A 17,306-nucleotide genomic window follows, 5' to 3' on the forward strand; every position below is an offset into this window, starting at 1 on the left:
TTGTTTGTTTTTAAGAGTCCATCAAGCTTTTCACCACAACAGCTTCTCGTGCTGTGGGGAAACACTTTCATCAGTCTCTTAATTTTGCTTTTTAAACAACTGCAAGTAAAATCAACAGTCAAGTTCTCTCTCAGGTGAAAAGGACCAGTCAACCTGATATAAGCAGCTCTGATTGGTTTAACGTTCACGTCAAACTGAAAAAAAAAAGCTGAATGGATATTTGGATTAAATTAATCTTACATCTGCAGTAGGCACAGCAATATAGTAAGCTCTAAATGTCTAGCACACATCAATTAAAGTAATGAAAGCTAAAAATGTGTAATTTTCATTGCAGAAGAAAGGAACCTTTTCAAATTAATGCAATTATCTCTAATACAAAAGGACTGGACAGCAGAGGCTCTCGAAACACTATGAGGCATCAGGTTGACAGGTCCTTTTCGCCTGAGAGATAAGTTAATTTGATTTTACGTGCAGTTTTTTAAAAAGCAAAAATAAAACGAACGTATTTATTTATTTATTTATTTAAGGATTTATATACCGGAGGTTCCTGTATAATATACATATCACCCCGGTTTACAATGAACAGTAACTATCGCTTCAAGTTAGCGGTTTACAATGAACATAGTTAATCCAAGAAACAGAAAAAAAAATATATATATATAACAATGCTAACAATTAATAAATAACAATTAATAAATGAAAATAAATGCAATAACAATTAATAAATAATTAATAAATAAACAATAAATATCAATGAAAAATGGCAATAAAAAATGACAATAAATAAAATACAATAGCAGTTGGTAAAATAACATGAGGGTTAATGAGAAAATAACATGGTTAAATAACAAGGTTATGTGAAATATGCTGGGGTAATCGGAAAATATGTGACTGATTTTCTTCCTGCTCTTGGTTCTACGGGAATGCTTGTTTGAATAACCAAGTCTTAAGTTTCTTTTTGAATGTAGCGTGGCATGGTTCAAGGCGAAGGTCTGGAGGAAGCGAGTTCCAGAGTGAAGGGCCCGCTGTGGATAGAACGCGTTTCCTCAGCGAGGATTTAGCCAGTTGGGTGGTTAGTCTGTTTTGATAAGCGCTTCTGGTCGGTTTTGTAGATGTGTGTAGTTGAATTTGGAATGTTAACTTGAGCGGTGCGATGTTGTGCAAAGCTTTATGTATCATCATTAAGGATTTGAATTGGATCCTGAATTTAATCGGGAGCCAGTGGAGATGAAGAAGGATTGGGGTAATATGATCTCTTTTTTTGGCATTTGAGAGGATTCTTGCTGAGGCATTAAGGACCATCTGAAGTGGTTTTGTGGTGCATGCTGGTAGGCCTAGAAGGAGGGGAGTTGCAGTAGTCCAGTTTTGGGAGTATGATGGCCTGTAGTACCATGCGGAAGTCTCTGTATAGGAGGAGTGGTTTTAGTTTCTTTAAGGTTTGTAGTTTAAAGAAACATTCTTTTGTAGTGTTATTAATGAATTTGTTGAGGCTGAATCCACTGTCTAGGATGACTCCCAGGTCTTTTATTTGTTGCGAAAAGGTATCTTGGCTTTGGCTAGCATTAAGAGGTGTGGGTGGGACATAGTTTTCCGGTGCTATAATGAGAATTTCAGTTTTGTTTGTGTTTAGGACTAGGTTGAGGCTGGAGAGAAGATTGTTGATAGTTGACAGACAATTATTCCAGTGTGACATAGCTTTGTGTAGTGAGTCTTCTATAGGGATGAGGATTTGTATGTCATCCGCATATAGAAAGTGAGTTAGCTTGAGGTTGGTGAGTAATTGACAGAGCGGGAGAAGATATATATTGAAGAGAGTCGGGGAGAGGGATGATCCTTGCGGTACTCCCCTTTTGGATTCGATGGCGTGAGACTCTTTGTTATTTATCTTGACCTTGTATGATCTGTTTTCCAAAAATGATTTGAACCAGTTGAATGCTGTTCCTGTAATGCCTATGTCCGTTAGTCGTTGCAGGAGGCACTGGTGGTTTACTGTGTCAAACGCTGATGAGAGATCGAGGAGAGCGAGGAGGCAAGGTTGGCCTTTTTCTAGATTAAAGATAATAGTGTCTGATAGGGTGGCTAATAACGATTCGGTGTTCCTAGTCTTACGAAAACCAAATTGGTTTGGGGTGAGGATGTTGTTTTCTTCAAGAAATTCTGTGAGTTGTTTGTTAACATCTTTCTCCATAGTTTTGGCTATCATAGGGAGGTTTGCTATGGGTCTGAAGTTAGCTGGGTCTGAGGTGGGAAGGTTGGGTTTTTTAAGGAGCGGTTTGAGCATGGCTAACTTGAATTGGTTAGGTACATGGCCTTGGGTGAGCGAGCAGTTGATGATGTCTGTGACAGGTTTGGCTATGGTGTTGGTGATCAGACTCAGGGTGTTTGATGGAATATGGTCTGATGGGTGAGAGGATGGTTTAATCTTCTTGAGGATATTCTCTATTTCTAGTGTGGAAGTGGGCTCGAACTTGTCGAGCACTGTTGGGGTTGTGTTGGGTTGTAAAGTGGTTGAGTGCGATGGTTGTTGCGTGTGTGAAGGCGAAGATTGCTGGACGATAGAGTGATAGGTTTGTTGATTTGTTGCGTGCAATGATTGTTGAACGGTTGAGTGTGATGATTGTTGCTTGTGGTTTGGAAGTGTAGCTGTTCCCTTGAGGGGGGCTAGTAGTGCTGTGATTTTGTTGTCGAAGAAGTCGGCTAGTTCATTTGCTTTGTTGAGAGCTTGATCATCTGGAATGGAGGGTGCAGGGGGTTTTGTGAGAGTTGAAACATATGAGAAAAGTGCCCTTGAGTCAAAGACGAGGTGGTGGATTTTTTTGGAGTAGAATTCTCTTTTGGCTTTGTTGATGTCATTTGTGTATGAGTTGAGGCACGCTTTGTAGATGAGGAGGGTGGTTGAAGATGGGTTTTTTCTCCAATTTTGTTCCTTGCATCTCAGTTCTTGTTTACGTTTTTTCAGCTCCTGGGTGAACCAGGGTTTCCTGTTGTCTTTGTTAGGGTTGATATATTTAGTCGTCATGGGGCACATTTGGTCTGCAACCTTTTTGGTGATGCTGGTCCATGATGAAGTTGCAGAGTTGGCGTCTGAGAGGTCCAGGTGCACTAGTTCCTTGGCCAGGTGTTCGCTTAGTTGGTCGCCAGAACACTGTTTCCTGACGGATATAGTTATTGATTGTGTGGATTTCGGAGGGAGCTCTTTTATTTCTAATACCGAAGATATGATACAATGGTCTGTCCACGGTACCGGAAGGCAAGTTGGGATGGTGTGTGTTGCGATTCCCTCGTTTATGAAGACGAGGTCCAACGTATGACCTGCTTTATGGGTTGGTTCTGTCACAATCTGTGTGACAAGCTGTGACAATCTGTGTGACAATCTGTGTGAGAAGCTGTTGAGGTGTAAACTTTGAAGGTCTCTTAAAAATATCCAACAGATCATTTATGTGGACAAACCTAATATTGAGGTTGATTTTTGAGTTGCATACATATTCAACCTTCAGGTGGTCATTTTTTGCTGTTTTGGAGAAAACAGTATTGTGACAGAATTCAGACATGCTTGGATCAGATATTGAGAACAGTGGTAGGAGAGGAAGGCTTTAGTATGGCTAACAATCTACTCTTTGTTCTCATTAGAGGCAAGGGGAGATGAGAAAAAGGACAGATAAAGGAAGCATGACCTAGCTACACAGGAGGCTATGGTGCTGCCAACTTGGTGACCACAGGCTATAGCTGGAAGTTAGGTGGTGGATGAGTATTGTCCAGCAAAGTGATAAGACGACAACAAACAGATAAAAGCTGCATAAGAACATAAGAAATTGCCATGCTGGGTCAGACCAAGGGTCCATCAAGCCCAGCATCCTGTATCCAGAGGCCAAACCAGGCCACAAGAACCTGGCAGTTACCCAAACATTAAGAAGAACCCATGCTACTGATGCAATTAATAGCAGTGGCTATTCCCTAAGTAAACTTGATTAATAGCCGTTAATGGACTTCTCCTCCAAGAACTTATCCAAACCTTTTTTGAATCCAGCTACACTAACTACATCCTCTGGCAACAAATTCCAGAGCTTTATTGTGCGTTGATAATTGCCATACACAGACATAAAGGGCGGGCGTCTGGACTGATCCATGGTACTACAGGAACGAAAATTAGCAGGTAAGAACCAATTTTCCTTTCCCTGTACATACCTGCATCAGTCCAGACCCTGGGATGTACCAGAGCTGATTTACTTGGGGTGGGACCCAGAGAGTCCCGCTCGGAGAACACTCTCTCCAAAGGCTGCCGAACTTGGAGCCTGGACATCTAAGTGATAATGACGAGCAAAAGTGTGCAACGACTTCCAAGTCGCTGCCTTACAAATCTGAGGAGAAACTAGTTGACATTCTGCCCAGGACGTAGCTTGCGACCTAGTGGAATGAGCTCTCAAACCTTCAGGAAGATCTAGATGAGCCAGAAGATAAGCTGATCGAATTGTCTCTTTTAACCAACAAGCAATCGTAGCCTTGGAAACATTATGACCCTTTCGAGGGCCACGCCACAAAACAAACAAATGATCAGACAATCGAAAACTGTTGGTAATTTCAAGAGAGCATAACAGTACCCGTTGCACATCCAATTTCTTAAGATCCTTAGAGGAAGGATCCAAACGATCTAAAACACGGAAAAGCAGGAAGCTCTATTGACTGATTTAAATGAAAAGAAGATACTACCTTGGGTAAAAAAAAAAAAGATTGTACAGTCCGTAATGAAATTCCCGTATCAGAAATTCTAAGAAAGGGCTCTCTGCAAGACAAGGCCTGCAACTCCGAAATTCTACGAGCCGAGGAAATGGCCACAAGAAAAATCACCTTCAACGTAAGATCTTTCAAAGTCGCATGTTTAAGGGGTTCAAAGGAGGCCGCACACAGAGCCCTAAGAACCAAATTCAAACTCCAAGCAGGACAAGGGTTCCAGAACGGAGGACGTAGATGTTGTGTGCCTTTGAGAAAACATGCTACATCCGGATGCGCGGCCAAGGATAATCCCTGAACCTTACCCCGAAAACATCCAAGCGCTGCAACTTGGACACGTAAGGAACTGCAGGACAACCCTTTCGCTAAACCATCCTGTAAAAAGGATAAAATATCCGATACAGAAGAGTAAACCGGATCTAACTGATGCTCAGTACACCATGACTCAAAAACTTTCCACACCCTCGCATAAGCCAAAGATGTAGAAGGTTTACGAGAATAAAGTAGTTACAACAGCATCTGAGTATGTTCTTTAACCGATGCCTTTCAAAAGCCATGCCGTTAGAGAGAAGCGTTCGACCTCTTCCAAACAAACCGGACCCTGAGACAAAAGGCACAGCAGATCCCGAAACCGCAGGGGATCGTCCAGTGCTAGACTGACCAAGTCTGCGAACCACGGACAGCATGGCCACTCCGGAGCCACTAAAACGTCGACTTGCTGAACTTCTGACGCAGGACCTTGACGATCAGAGGCCAGGGTGGAAACAGAGAAGAACATCCTTTTTTGGCCAAGGAAGTACCAGAGCATCTACTCCTTCCACTCCTCTTTCCCTCCTGCGGCTGAAGAACCAAGGGGCTTTGGAATGCAATAACATCACAACAAACAGGGCAGCCAGGTTGGTGAGCCCATTAGATAATGCCAAAAGGTTGGCAGTGACTTGGTCCCATCCAGTAAGATTACAGGACCTAAGTGGACAAACATTCAGACAATAGCCTCACTAGTTTTGTTAGCTAGTTAGATTAAAAAGCTTGGTGATGACACCTCTGGGGCTGGAGAGATGACAATAAGAACAGTGCTACCTGAGGGGGAATGAGGAGTTTTGTCCTGTTTTGTTATTGTACTTACTACACGGCTACGAGCCTATGGGCAGTTCCAACCATTGAGCTTGATCCTTTGCGATTGTTATATGGTCACTGTTGTTTTTGTTTGAAAATAAATAAAAAACAGATTTAAATATAAAAAGCTTGGTGATAAGACTTCAGGGGAGAAGAGCCTGGATGTTGGATTAAGTATGGGAACTTGTATGTTCACCTACCCTGGATAGTAGGGAACCAAAGACAATAAAATAGACTGACTTGGATGAGGAACGATATCCTACAAATGGTCAAACTTCAATGACTAACAGTTGAGATATATCCTTAGCAGTGCAGGCCAAAATAAGGACCTGATTCACTAAGGGTTTTTCCCATAGACACAAAATGAGAATCTGGCTCTTAATGAACAAACTGAATGGGCCAATTAGTCTTCATCTGCCATCATCTACTAAACTACTATGATCCAAGAATCAAGCATGAGTCACTCATACAGCAGAACACAGGGGCTGCAACTAGGTGATTTGGATGGCCTAAGTGATTGTTTTAATGTTGATATTAGTACAGGAGATATTCACTTCCATTTAAGCACTATGTGAACTTAAACTACAGGACTAGTCTACCTTAGCTTAACAAATTATAACTTCCTGTTTGCTTCATTCATTATCACTAACCTGTTTCCTTAAGAAATTTAGGATTTTTGCAGGCTGGGTAACAGTGGTGTTTTCTGTTGTCAAGGCTGGTACGACAACCCCTACAAATAAAAATTTACAGTAATAAATTTTGATGTAAAAGTAGGACTTCTTTTTTAAAAATTATTCAATGAATCTGGTTTTAAAGATGCCAGTTTGAGAACCCTCCATTTATGAACAGAACAGATACAGTGCCAATGAGGCACTTTAGAAACTGATGTGTCAAAGTACTTCAGTCCAAGTTTTGTAGCGGCATAAAGCATAGGAGAAGCACAGTGGATACTTAGCTGTGGGGGTGTAAGCCTAAAACCAAGTAAACCCTATGCTACTGCAGTAGGTAGGGAACCCAGATAGACTAGATGGGCTTTGCAGTTAATGTGCAAATGGTCAAGCTTGTATGGCTGAAAACAGATACATCCTTAGATCTGTGTAAATGGGAACTGGTGCTTATCTATCATCTATCTGCCATCATATTCTATATTTCATAGGCAATTTTAATCTTTCATAACTATCTCATTCTTATCATTGTACTGGGGCCCTACCAACTATGATCTCAAACAGGATTGTCGTTTTAGTAATATGCAATACCAAATGCATAAGGGAAGATTTATACATCAAATTTAGCAACAGCAGCAACGAAAAACCTTTAGATTTAGTGAGATTTCCAGCTAAAAACAAGGTCAATATGGAAAAGGGTTTGCCCATGTATTTTAAATTGCCCAAACAATTTCCTGCCCTGCTGACTATCAAAGTTTTACCCAGGTAAAGTTAAAGAGAGGCAGGGGGTAATACCAATATTCAACGTTATCTGGATAAATTTAGGCAGACAAGTCTGGTCAGGTAATCACAGTCCTAAAGTTACCCCAGTACCTTTAAACAGGTATATTCATTGACAGACTTGGGTCTCTACTATCACCACCACTCTCCTTGTTGCCCTTTGCACTGGCAATCTTGTCCCTCTTTATACTACCTTGCACAAAACAAGTCTCTTCAGGGTTGGGTATGGTTTTTTTTTTAATTTCTGTTATACTCTCTCCAGAGCTTCAAGATTCACCATCTCTTCTTACTTTTTGTTACCACTTAAAAGACCTGTTTCTTCAAGCTTTTTTCTTAAATCACTTTCAGTCTCTCCCCTCCAATTAATCCACACTTCTATTTTTGTATCACTCAGTTTACTCTGCTTATGTTTAACACTGTTGAGTCTTTCTGCAGTGCTCTTGATAGTGCATCAAATAACTAAATTAAATAAAATATTTAGGAAGTTGATTCCACAAACAATTTGAGGCCCTTGTATAAATTACAAACTGTGTAAGATGTTGCAAAGCAGCTGTAAAATGCATTTCAGTTTCTAACAGTAGGAAGTAGAATAAAGCTACTCACAGAAGAGGCCATTATGCTCTAGAATCTATCCTTATTAAAAGCAAAGGATAAAAATTGACCCAGAGCCTACAAAACAGAAACCTCAGTGTTTGCATTTATTTAGCGGAGAATATATGTAGGATTTAGATGTTCCAACTAACTTGTTCACGAAGAATTCTAATAAAAGTTATGAATAAATCAAAAGTTTCAGAATACATTCACCTTGACTATTTCTCAATATTCCCATCTTAAAAATCCAATGGCCCAGTGTTCCAAAGCATCAGGATTTACCACATTGCATGCAATCAGCCTTCAAGAGGGAGCATCAGAGAACACCACTACTGAAGAGAAGAGAAGGCTGCAAGAATTGTATGCATTTATTTCATTAAAAGGTATTTAACATGTTTTGCTGCCACTTTGTCTAGAAGGAATATTCAGCATAACAAAATAAATTTGTGAGACATACTAACTCTCTGATAACAAAATGCCCCATTTCAAAAATGTCAAAATATAAAATCAGGGCAAAAGGCCAGAATGAATATACAGATACCGGGCATATCATCAAGAAAACTAAGTCCCTCAGCACAAATACAAAATCAAAGTGATACAAATTAGTATTCAAGAAATCAGCACATGCAAACTCAAGCATCACACACGAGCAACTAAAATGACAAACTGCAGAAGAGTGGAAAAGGAGTTTCAGAGCTCACTAGCTAGATATGACTACAATTTTTACAAATGAAGTACCTCTAGGACTTGTCCACGTGTTGTCTACAACATTCAGTTTCAGAGGAGCACCTGCAAATCTGGCATATGCCTGCAATGAAACAGAAAAATACTAACAAATGCTCAATGGAAAATGTATTCTAATTCAACATTTCCCAGATTTAAAATGGGATATCTGCGATTGACATTCATTTCAAACAACTGTTTGCCTGATGCAGTAATCATTTTCCTTCCATTTTATAAGGGAAAAAAACCCTATAATACCCTATCCATGTTATTAACCAGGGATTTGACAATTCTTCCAAGACTAAGCCACTTACTCATCCCCCTTCTCCCACCCTCCAAAAAAAGCTTCTCTTCCATTCTCCATCTCCCCACCCCTAGCTGCTCCTTCTCCTGGGCAGCCCTTTCACGTGCCTCCCATCACCTGGATCTGTGGTCCCCTTGCTCTCGCTGCCAGTGGTAGAATAATTCATGGCCTTGCTACAGAAGTTACCACTCACACTTCTCAGTGGAGCCAGATGAGATACATCTGAGGGTACTAAGGGAACTTGAAGATGTCCTGGCAGTTTCACTGGTTGACCTTTTCAATGCTTCTTTAGAGTCTGGAGTAGTTCCGGAGAACTGGAAAAGGGCAGATATGGTTCCTATTCATACAAATGGAAGTAAAGAGGACACTGGGAACTACAAGGCAGTTAAGTCTGACCTCTGTGGTGAGCAAACCAATGGAATTGCTGCTAAAATAGAGGACAGTGCAATTTTTGGAATCCAATGGATTGCAAGATCCGAGACAGCATGGTTTTACCAGAGGTAAATCTTATCAGACGAATCTGATCAATTTCTTTGAATGGGTGACCAGAGAGTTGGATCAACTAGATGTAGCTGATTTCAGCAAGGTCTTTGACACGGTTTCACACAAAAGACTTATAAATAAATTGTGTGCTCTTGGTATCCATCCTAGGGTGGGTGACTGGGTTAGAAACTGACTGACTGGGAGGCAACAAAGGATAGTGGTAAATCGAGTTTTCTCTGAGGAAGGGGGTTGTACTAAGCAGTGTGCCTCAGGGATCAGTCTTTGGAACTGTTCTTTTCAACATTTTTGTGAAGGTTTGTCGGGAAAGTTTGCATTTTTGCTGATAACACCAAAATCTGTAACAGGATGGACAGCTAGGAAGACATGAGGAGGGATATAGAGAAGCTCGAGGAGTGGTCTAAAGTCTGGCAGCTAAAATTTAATGTTAAAAAATGTAGAGCAATGAATTTAGGATGCAAAAACCCAAGGGAAAGTTATAATATTGGAGGTGAAATTCTTCTAAGTTCCAAGAAAGAGTGGGATCCTGGGATCATTTTATCTGATGATCTTAAGGTGGCCAAACAGGTGGATAAAGTGACGGCAAAAGCCATAAAGTCGCTTGGCTGCACAAGTAGAGGAACAGTCAGCAGAAAAAAGGAGGCAACATTGCCCCTGTATAGGTCCCTGGTGAGACCTCACTTGGAATGCTGGATTCAATTCTGGAGACCGCACCTTCAAAAAGATATAAACAGAATGGAGTCTGTCTAGAGGGTGGCTACTAAAATGGTCAATGGACTTCGTTCTAAATATTATGGGGACAGACTTAAAAGACCTAAGCATGTGTACCCTAGAGGAAAAGTGAGATGGGGAGATACGACAGACATTCAATTATCTCAAAGATTCCCATGCACAGGAGGTGAGCTTTTTTCAATGGAAAGGAGGTTTAGAACGAGAGGTCATGAGACGAGGTAGAAAGAGGATACATTCAGGATGAATCTTAAGAAATATTTCTTTACAGAGAGGGTGGTGGATGTGTGGAACAGCCTCCCAGTGGAAGTGGTTGACATAAAAACAGTATCTGCATTCAAGAACGCATGGGATAAATACAGGGGATCTCTAAGGAAGTGATGAGAATTATAATGCTAAATTAATTGGATAGGCCTTACAGTTTTTTACTGTTGTCATGTTTCTATTTTTCAGTGGCCAAAGAGGCTGCCTCTCCCCTCTGGGCCCCAGTGTGGCAGTCCATCTCTGCTCAACAGTTGTCAACCTTCATTCACCTCAGTGAGTAAGTGAACTTTTGAAACTCTGCTACTGACCAAACAAGGTTATTCTACACAAAGTTGTTTACCTGCAACAGGGTTCCCTATAGAAGGCAGAATAAATCAGCCATAGCCTCTGAATGACATCAGCTGAAAGTACCAACATGGACCCAGCTCTGAGCATGCACAGGAATTCCTGTACACGGCTGCTGCCTTGTGAGCCCCTCAGTTTGTTTTTAGCATTTGAGCTTAAACAGAGTAGTTAACTCTCCAGGGACCTAGGTGGGTAACACATATATGGTCAATTCATTCTGCTGTCTTCAGAGAACCCCCTGTTACAGATAAGCAACTTTGCTTCCTCTGCTGACAAGCAGGATTAAAATAAGCCATATCCAGTGGAGAGTCCCAAGCTGAATGTTGCCTTGCACAGAAAGTAATTGACAGACAATCTGGACCCTATCCAGTAGAGCCTGGACTACTGGGTGAATAGGCTTCACAGAACTTCTTGCACAAGAAGATACACCAAGCAGCAGCTTTGCAGATGTACCCAATGGAAGTGGCCTTCAAATGAGTCACTGAGGTCACCATGACTCATACTTGATGAGCCTTGACAATGTCCATAAGTTTTAATCCAGCCAAAGCACAACAGTGCGTTATATAGTTTGCTAGCCAACCAGAAAGAGTTCTTTTGCCTATTGCTCTTCCCACCTTAATGGAATTGGAAGGCATGAACAGCTGAGCAGCTTGATGGCAAAGTCAAATAGTCTGCAAGTAATAGGTTACGGCTATCTTGCAGGCCAATGAGTATGCATGCAGTTTTGAAAAGAATGTAGGCAAAACAATTGTTTGATTGATGTGGAATGCAAATACCACTTTCAGTATGGAGAACAATTCTGTTGTGAAAAAACTGAAGATATTGTGAATAAGACTAGGGCCTAAAATTCACTCACTCTGCATACTGAAGTGAAGGCCATGAGGACCACCACTTCCAGGTGAAAAATATGTAGGTCCACTGACCACAATTTTGAAGGGAGATCTTATGAAATGAGCTAGGACCAAAGTTGGAGAGAGATAAGTGCTCCAACCACCCACTAGTGATAAGCTGCAATCAGAAGAAGGGCTGAGACCTGATGATGAGTGGAAGAAAAGGTATTTGAGGTGGTTTCTCTGACCACAAAGCAAAAGGTTTCAGATGACTGGGCTGAATGGTAAGCCGCTATGCAGAGAACCGCTTCCTCTTCAGACCTTCTGGGGGAAGGTTTCCTAGATGATATCACAAAGTCCTCTACTTCCCTGGGAAGTAGCAAGGAACATACTACTATGTGCTCAATATCCATGCCGTGAGGGCCAAGAATAGAAGATTTGGATGGAAGAGTCTTGCTGTCTTCCTGGATGATGGGAGTCTGGAATAACCCTATCCACATTGGGAGCTGAACTGAGGTGGTAAGAATACCAAACCAGGCTATGAAAATAACCCTTGCCCTGTCCTGAAAGATATTCTGGACAGTCCTGATGAGTGGAATTGGAGGATATGCATTGACAGCGTTCGCTCATCGTAAATGGTGTTTTGGGTAAATAGCAGAATGAATTAGCCATAAGTGGTGGTTAGAGCAACAGGCTACAAACCAGGCGACCCCAGGTTCAAGTCCCACTGTTGCTGCTTGTGACCTTGGGCAAGTTGCTTTACCCTCCATTACCTCTAGGGAAATACCTACGGTACCTGAATGTAATCCACTTTGAAATGCTGAAAAAAAGTGCGAAAAGCGGAATATAAAATTCTAAATAAATAGAGGAGGCAAGCTAATTCATCCTGCTATGTACGGAAAACACTGCAGCAGAGTGTTTACTGAATAAGCAACTCAGACCCCACTGTAGAGTAGACTACTAGGAGAACAGGCTATGTAAAACTGCTTGTCCAAATTTACCTTCAGTCCATGAAAGATTGCTGTTGAGTAGTAGTGCTGAATGGTGACTGCTATGCCAAGCTTGTTTGGATTGTAAGATTTACAAGAAAAGAATGCATCTGTATTGCCAAAGGCTCTTGTAGTGCAAAGTATAAAGGGTTTTTCTTTCTTTTTGCACATTTGGTCTTGGAAAGAAGGTAGGCAGCACGATGGTCTGACTGATATGGAAAGCAGAGATGACTTTTGGGAGAAATTTCAGGATAGTGAGGGAGCACCATCCTATTGTTGAAGAACTGCATATACAATGGAATGCTTGAGGTTTGCCAATTCTTCTGGCTGTTACTACTTTTCAAGTCAAGAATTTTAGAGAAGCCTATTTTAATGGTTCAAAAAGCAGCTTCATCAACTGAGACAGGACAACATTCAGATTCTATGGAACCAGAGGCTTCTGTACTGGAGGTTTGACATGCCATAAGCCTTTCACAAATCTCAATACCAACAGCTGAGTTGAGATATGTTTATTGCCTCAACTATAACATGGTAAGCCACTATGGCACTGAGATGTACCCTTACCAAGGATGTAGTGAGATCTGATTTGGCAAAAGAGAGCAAGTAGGTTAATATGTTTGGGCTCACAATAAAAAATGGGTCTAAGGTTTTCTGATGACACCAAATGGAAAATCATCTCCACTTACAGCCATCTAGTTGATGGTATCCTAGCTGAAATTATTAGGGCTCAATCACTCTGGGCAAAGAGAGAGCAATGATTACAGAGCATGCAACATTTGAATGGAAAGAGTTAATAAGGCAGGTCCTGTGTTTAGATGGATTGTAGGACTGCTGGATAGTTGTGTGAGATATGGACCATGGAGGAGCAATGAGGATCAAATGGGCTCAGTCCTATAACACCTTTTGCACGGTTATTTATTTATTTCAGATTTGCATATTCTGCTTTTTTGCGCTTCAAAGCGGATTACATTCAGGTACTGTAGGTATTTCTCTATCCCCAGAGGACTTACAATCTAAGGAGGACATTCATCAACTCGCGATAACTACCGCATCACAACTTAAACATGTAAATTAGGGAAAGGGGAGGGGTTAGGGCGGGGTTAGAAAAATTTTGATTACTGTAGCGCTGCAAGCGATAATGTTTGTATGACCATTTCTCTTAGCTTTTCTTTAAAGAGGTGCTCCCCTAGACAAGGTACATCCTCCAACATTTCATTGAAGTGGTCGGGAATGCTGCTGGCTCTTAACCAAGCCATATATTGAGCTCCGATTGAGGCTATCGAGGTACATGAGATGGCATCAAATGTTTCATAGACTGAGCAAAGGAGATATCATATTCACTTTTCCACATCTAACAGCAACCAGGGATAGTCATTTCCACCCTCAGGTTGGAGAAAAAACCTTTAGCTTTTGCATACAATCGTAGATACTGCATCATATAAAATTGAACAGAAATCTGAGCAATCAGTATTCAGCTCTGAAATACCTTCTTGCCCAAGTTATCCAGTAACCTGATATCTTTGCTCAGAATAAATCCGTGTCTGCTTTGCTTTTTTCAGGGCAAACTCCACAACGACTGAATTATGAGGCAATTAGACTAGGCCTAATTCAGGTGGTTTCTGCACCCTATACTTTACATCTAACTTCCTTGCTGTAGGAATACAAGAAATGGGAATTTCCCACATTCTCATTTGCAGTTGATTGAGGATATTGTGAACTGGCAGAGCCACTGGTTCTGATAGTGTCCAGAATTTGAAGGAGTCCAAATACCTCTGCCTGAGGGTCTTTATCCTTGCATACATTGTGTGATTTTTCCAATTTTTCTGTAAACTTGGAGTAAGTGAGGTCTTCTGGAGGAAACGTATGCTCCTGAGGAATCCCAATGGGTGGGGTGGATAGGGATACGAGTATATGCATTGTGATGATCAAGAGGAGTGCTGAAGTCCCTGTACCAAAAAAAACCCAAAAAACAAAGTAGAGGATTGTAGTTTCCTGGTCAAGGCTCCTTTAATTTGGAAAAAGAGTTTAAGATGCTCCTAGAACTAAGTTTCCAAGAAGTCTACACAAGGCAGTTCCTAGGTAACTCAGGCAGGGTGTGGCCTATTTTCAAGGCTAGGCTGGGGAGCTCTCCGGTAGAAGCTGGCTGCCAGGAGAAATAAATAAGGCAAATTTAGAGGAACGGAGGCAACAGAACACCTGCACCTCCCCAAAGCCAAGCCATAGGGAAGCCTCTGAGGGAGAGGAGCCAGAACCAGCTTTACAGCAGTTCCAGCACTAAAGTTCTCTTTCTCTGAAAAACAGGTAGTGATTAAAAAACGTTAGTTGGTGGGAGCTTAGAAAATTAAGCATGAACCAGAGAAGGGTTTCAGAAGGCAGGAAGAGGGGGAAACTGTGTGGGGCTGAAGTGTTGCTGCATTTAGTGTCTGCTTTTGTTTTGTTTTACTGAAGCACTGCTGAAAGTGTGAGAGCTGGAACTCTCAAGTGATTGTATTTCAGAACGCTATTGTCTTAATACAGAGCTGGCTACCTAATTTAGGGAGATTTGTTTTAAGTATATTCTGCTTCAATTGAAAGGGGAAGCTGGAATAAGCCAGCTGTTTGCCTGCTGTGAGTTCTCTTAATTAGAGTTTTGTATGCTACTTAACTAAAACACTATGATCCTGTCTGGCGAGCAAATGAAAAATGATAGAGAAAATATATTAAGGAAACATAAGAACTCCGAGGCTATTCAAAAAGTAGTTAGTTACTTTGCTGTAATTTCCCAGTCAAACCCTGGAAACATCTGGGTGGTTAGAAAGATGATAAAGCAAATGTATGGGGATTGAACTGACATTAACTAGATTTTGATTATTAAGAATAAAAATTGCTATGGATTGCATTTGAACTGCACTAGTAATTATGTGGAAACTACAAATAAACTTAAGAGAAACATAAGGATAGTTGTTTTGAAGTGTTTTCTTGTAGGGTATTGGTTTGTAACTAAAACGAAAACAAAGTTAATTAGGAGTACAAAAGGTACAAAGCCAAGACATATATAGGCCAGTGTCCCAGATAATAGGGGTATTTTAAGGGCAGTCCTAGACCAAGTCCACCTAACCTGCTGAATGGATAGAAGGAAAGGGCCTAAAACACGGGGTCTTAAATGAGAGTGGCTAGAGACAGCTATAAGCGTTAGGGGAACTACATATGACAAAGTGTCTTAGGCTCAGAATTATGGGGAGAAGACCTAAGACAGAGGGCTGAAGACAAAGAGGTAGTGAGCCCTGACTTGAAACTTTGATGGCAGTTGACTACCTTGCAGGCTTAAGCTACCCTTTCACTTGAGCCAAGACTTCTGAACAGCTCAACAGACTACAATGCGCTCTTGCACCTGGAGCCACATCACAGCATCCTTTAGGACAAGAGTGCACAGCCATTCCTTCAACTCCACAAATTCATTTTGAACCTATCCCAAACCAACAACTTGGTCAAGTTCTGCAGATTCAGAATAGGCCTTAGCCCAGCCAACTTCTTGAGAATTAAGAAGTACTGAGGTAGAACTCTGTATCAGACTCTTAAGGCATCATTTTCAAACAATTAAGCTCTGAAATTTGTTGCCAGAGAATGTGGTTAGTGCAATTAATGTAGCTGGATTTAAGAAAGTTTTGGATAAGCTCCTGGAGAAGTCCATTAACTGCTATTAATCAAGTTGACTTAAGGATTAGCCACTGCTATTACTGGCATTAGTAGCATGGGATCTACTTAATGTTTGGGTACTTGCCAGGTACTTGGAACCTGGATTGGCCACTGTTGGAAATAGGATGCTGTCTTATGGACCCTCGGTCTGATGACCCAGTATGGCAATCCATGCCAGAAATGATATTCAAAAGGTGATGATTCAGAGGAACTGAAACATCTCAGTGAACCTGGAAGATATACTAGGCTAAATTGAAAAACTAAAGAGTAGTAAATCACCTGGAACAAATGGTATACATCCCAGAGTACTTGAACTCAGAAAAGAAATTGTGGATCTGCTACTGGAAAGGTATAAACTATCATTAACATCATCTATAGTAACTAAAGGCTGAAGGGTTGCCAATGTAATGCCAGTTTTTGAAAAGGAATCAAGGAGTGAACCAGGAAACTACAGACCAGTGAGTCTGATGTCCATGCCAGGCAAAATGATAAAAACTATCATAAAAAACAAAATTGCTGAACATATAAGATAGGTTTGTCCCATTAAACTATGCCCAACATGGATTTAGCCAAGGAAAGTCTTGCCTCACTAATTTGCTACATTTTTTTGAGGGCGTAAAACATGTGGATAAAGGTGAGTCAGTTGATATAGTGCATCTGGATTTCCAGAAAGCATTTGTCAAAGTCCCTCATGAGACACTTCTTAGGAAATTAAAATGTCACGGGTTGGGGGTAGTGTGCTATTGTGGACTGCCAACTGGTTAAAAGATGGGAAATAGAGAGTAGAGTTAAATGGTAAATTTCCCAATAGATGTGTCAAGGACTGGCCTTACTATCCCTCCTTAACCTGTGCGGGACCAGGCTAGATGTCTGGTCCACTTAAATCCCCACAGAGGGTGAGAGCTCTATGGGTAGGACCATGCTGGGCAGGAAGAATAGGCCCAGGTCTCCAAGAGAAGGCAACCTCTGTACTATACGCGAAGCTGAGATCTCCTGAAGATGTACTTCGCCCATTCCATAAGTTGGTCTATTTCCTGCAACATTTATGGGCTCTTGGTTTCTCTCT

At 41.2% G+C, this 17,306-nt stretch overlaps 1 protein-coding gene across 5 annotated transcripts in view; it reads right to left on the bottom strand.

Annotated features, from left to right (window-relative positions):
* MTX3 (metaxin 3) overlaps positions 1-17,306 on the bottom strand; it is an 88,050-nt gene that overhangs the window by 65,272 nt on the left and 5,472 nt on the right. Inside the window, exons 2-4 of one of the 5 annotated variants that reach the window (XM_029575670.1) lie at positions 8,619-8,688; positions 8,094-8,229; positions 6,495-6,574 (exon numbers count right to left, since the gene is read on the bottom strand). The exons of 1 other annotated variant lie outside the window; for it this stretch is intronic. In XM_029575670.1, coding sequence (XP_029431530.1) covers positions 6,495-6,574; positions 8,094-8,118 — 105 coding nt within the window. In that variant the 5' untranslated portion in view covers positions 8,119-8,229; positions 8,619-8,688. Of the gene's footprint in view, positions 1-6,494; positions 6,575-8,093; positions 8,230-8,618; positions 8,689-17,306 lie in introns of those variants that run through there. 3 more of the 5 variants (XM_029575688.1, XM_029575680.1, XM_029575663.1) reach the window with 3 other exon arrangements.

Source organism: Rhinatrema bivittatum, chromosome 1 (assembly GCF_901001135.1).
Source record: "Rhinatrema bivittatum chromosome 1, aRhiBiv1.1, whole genome shotgun sequence".
In the NCBI taxonomy this organism is placed as follows: Eukaryota; Metazoa; Chordata; class Amphibia; order Gymnophiona; family Rhinatrematidae; genus Rhinatrema; species Rhinatrema bivittatum.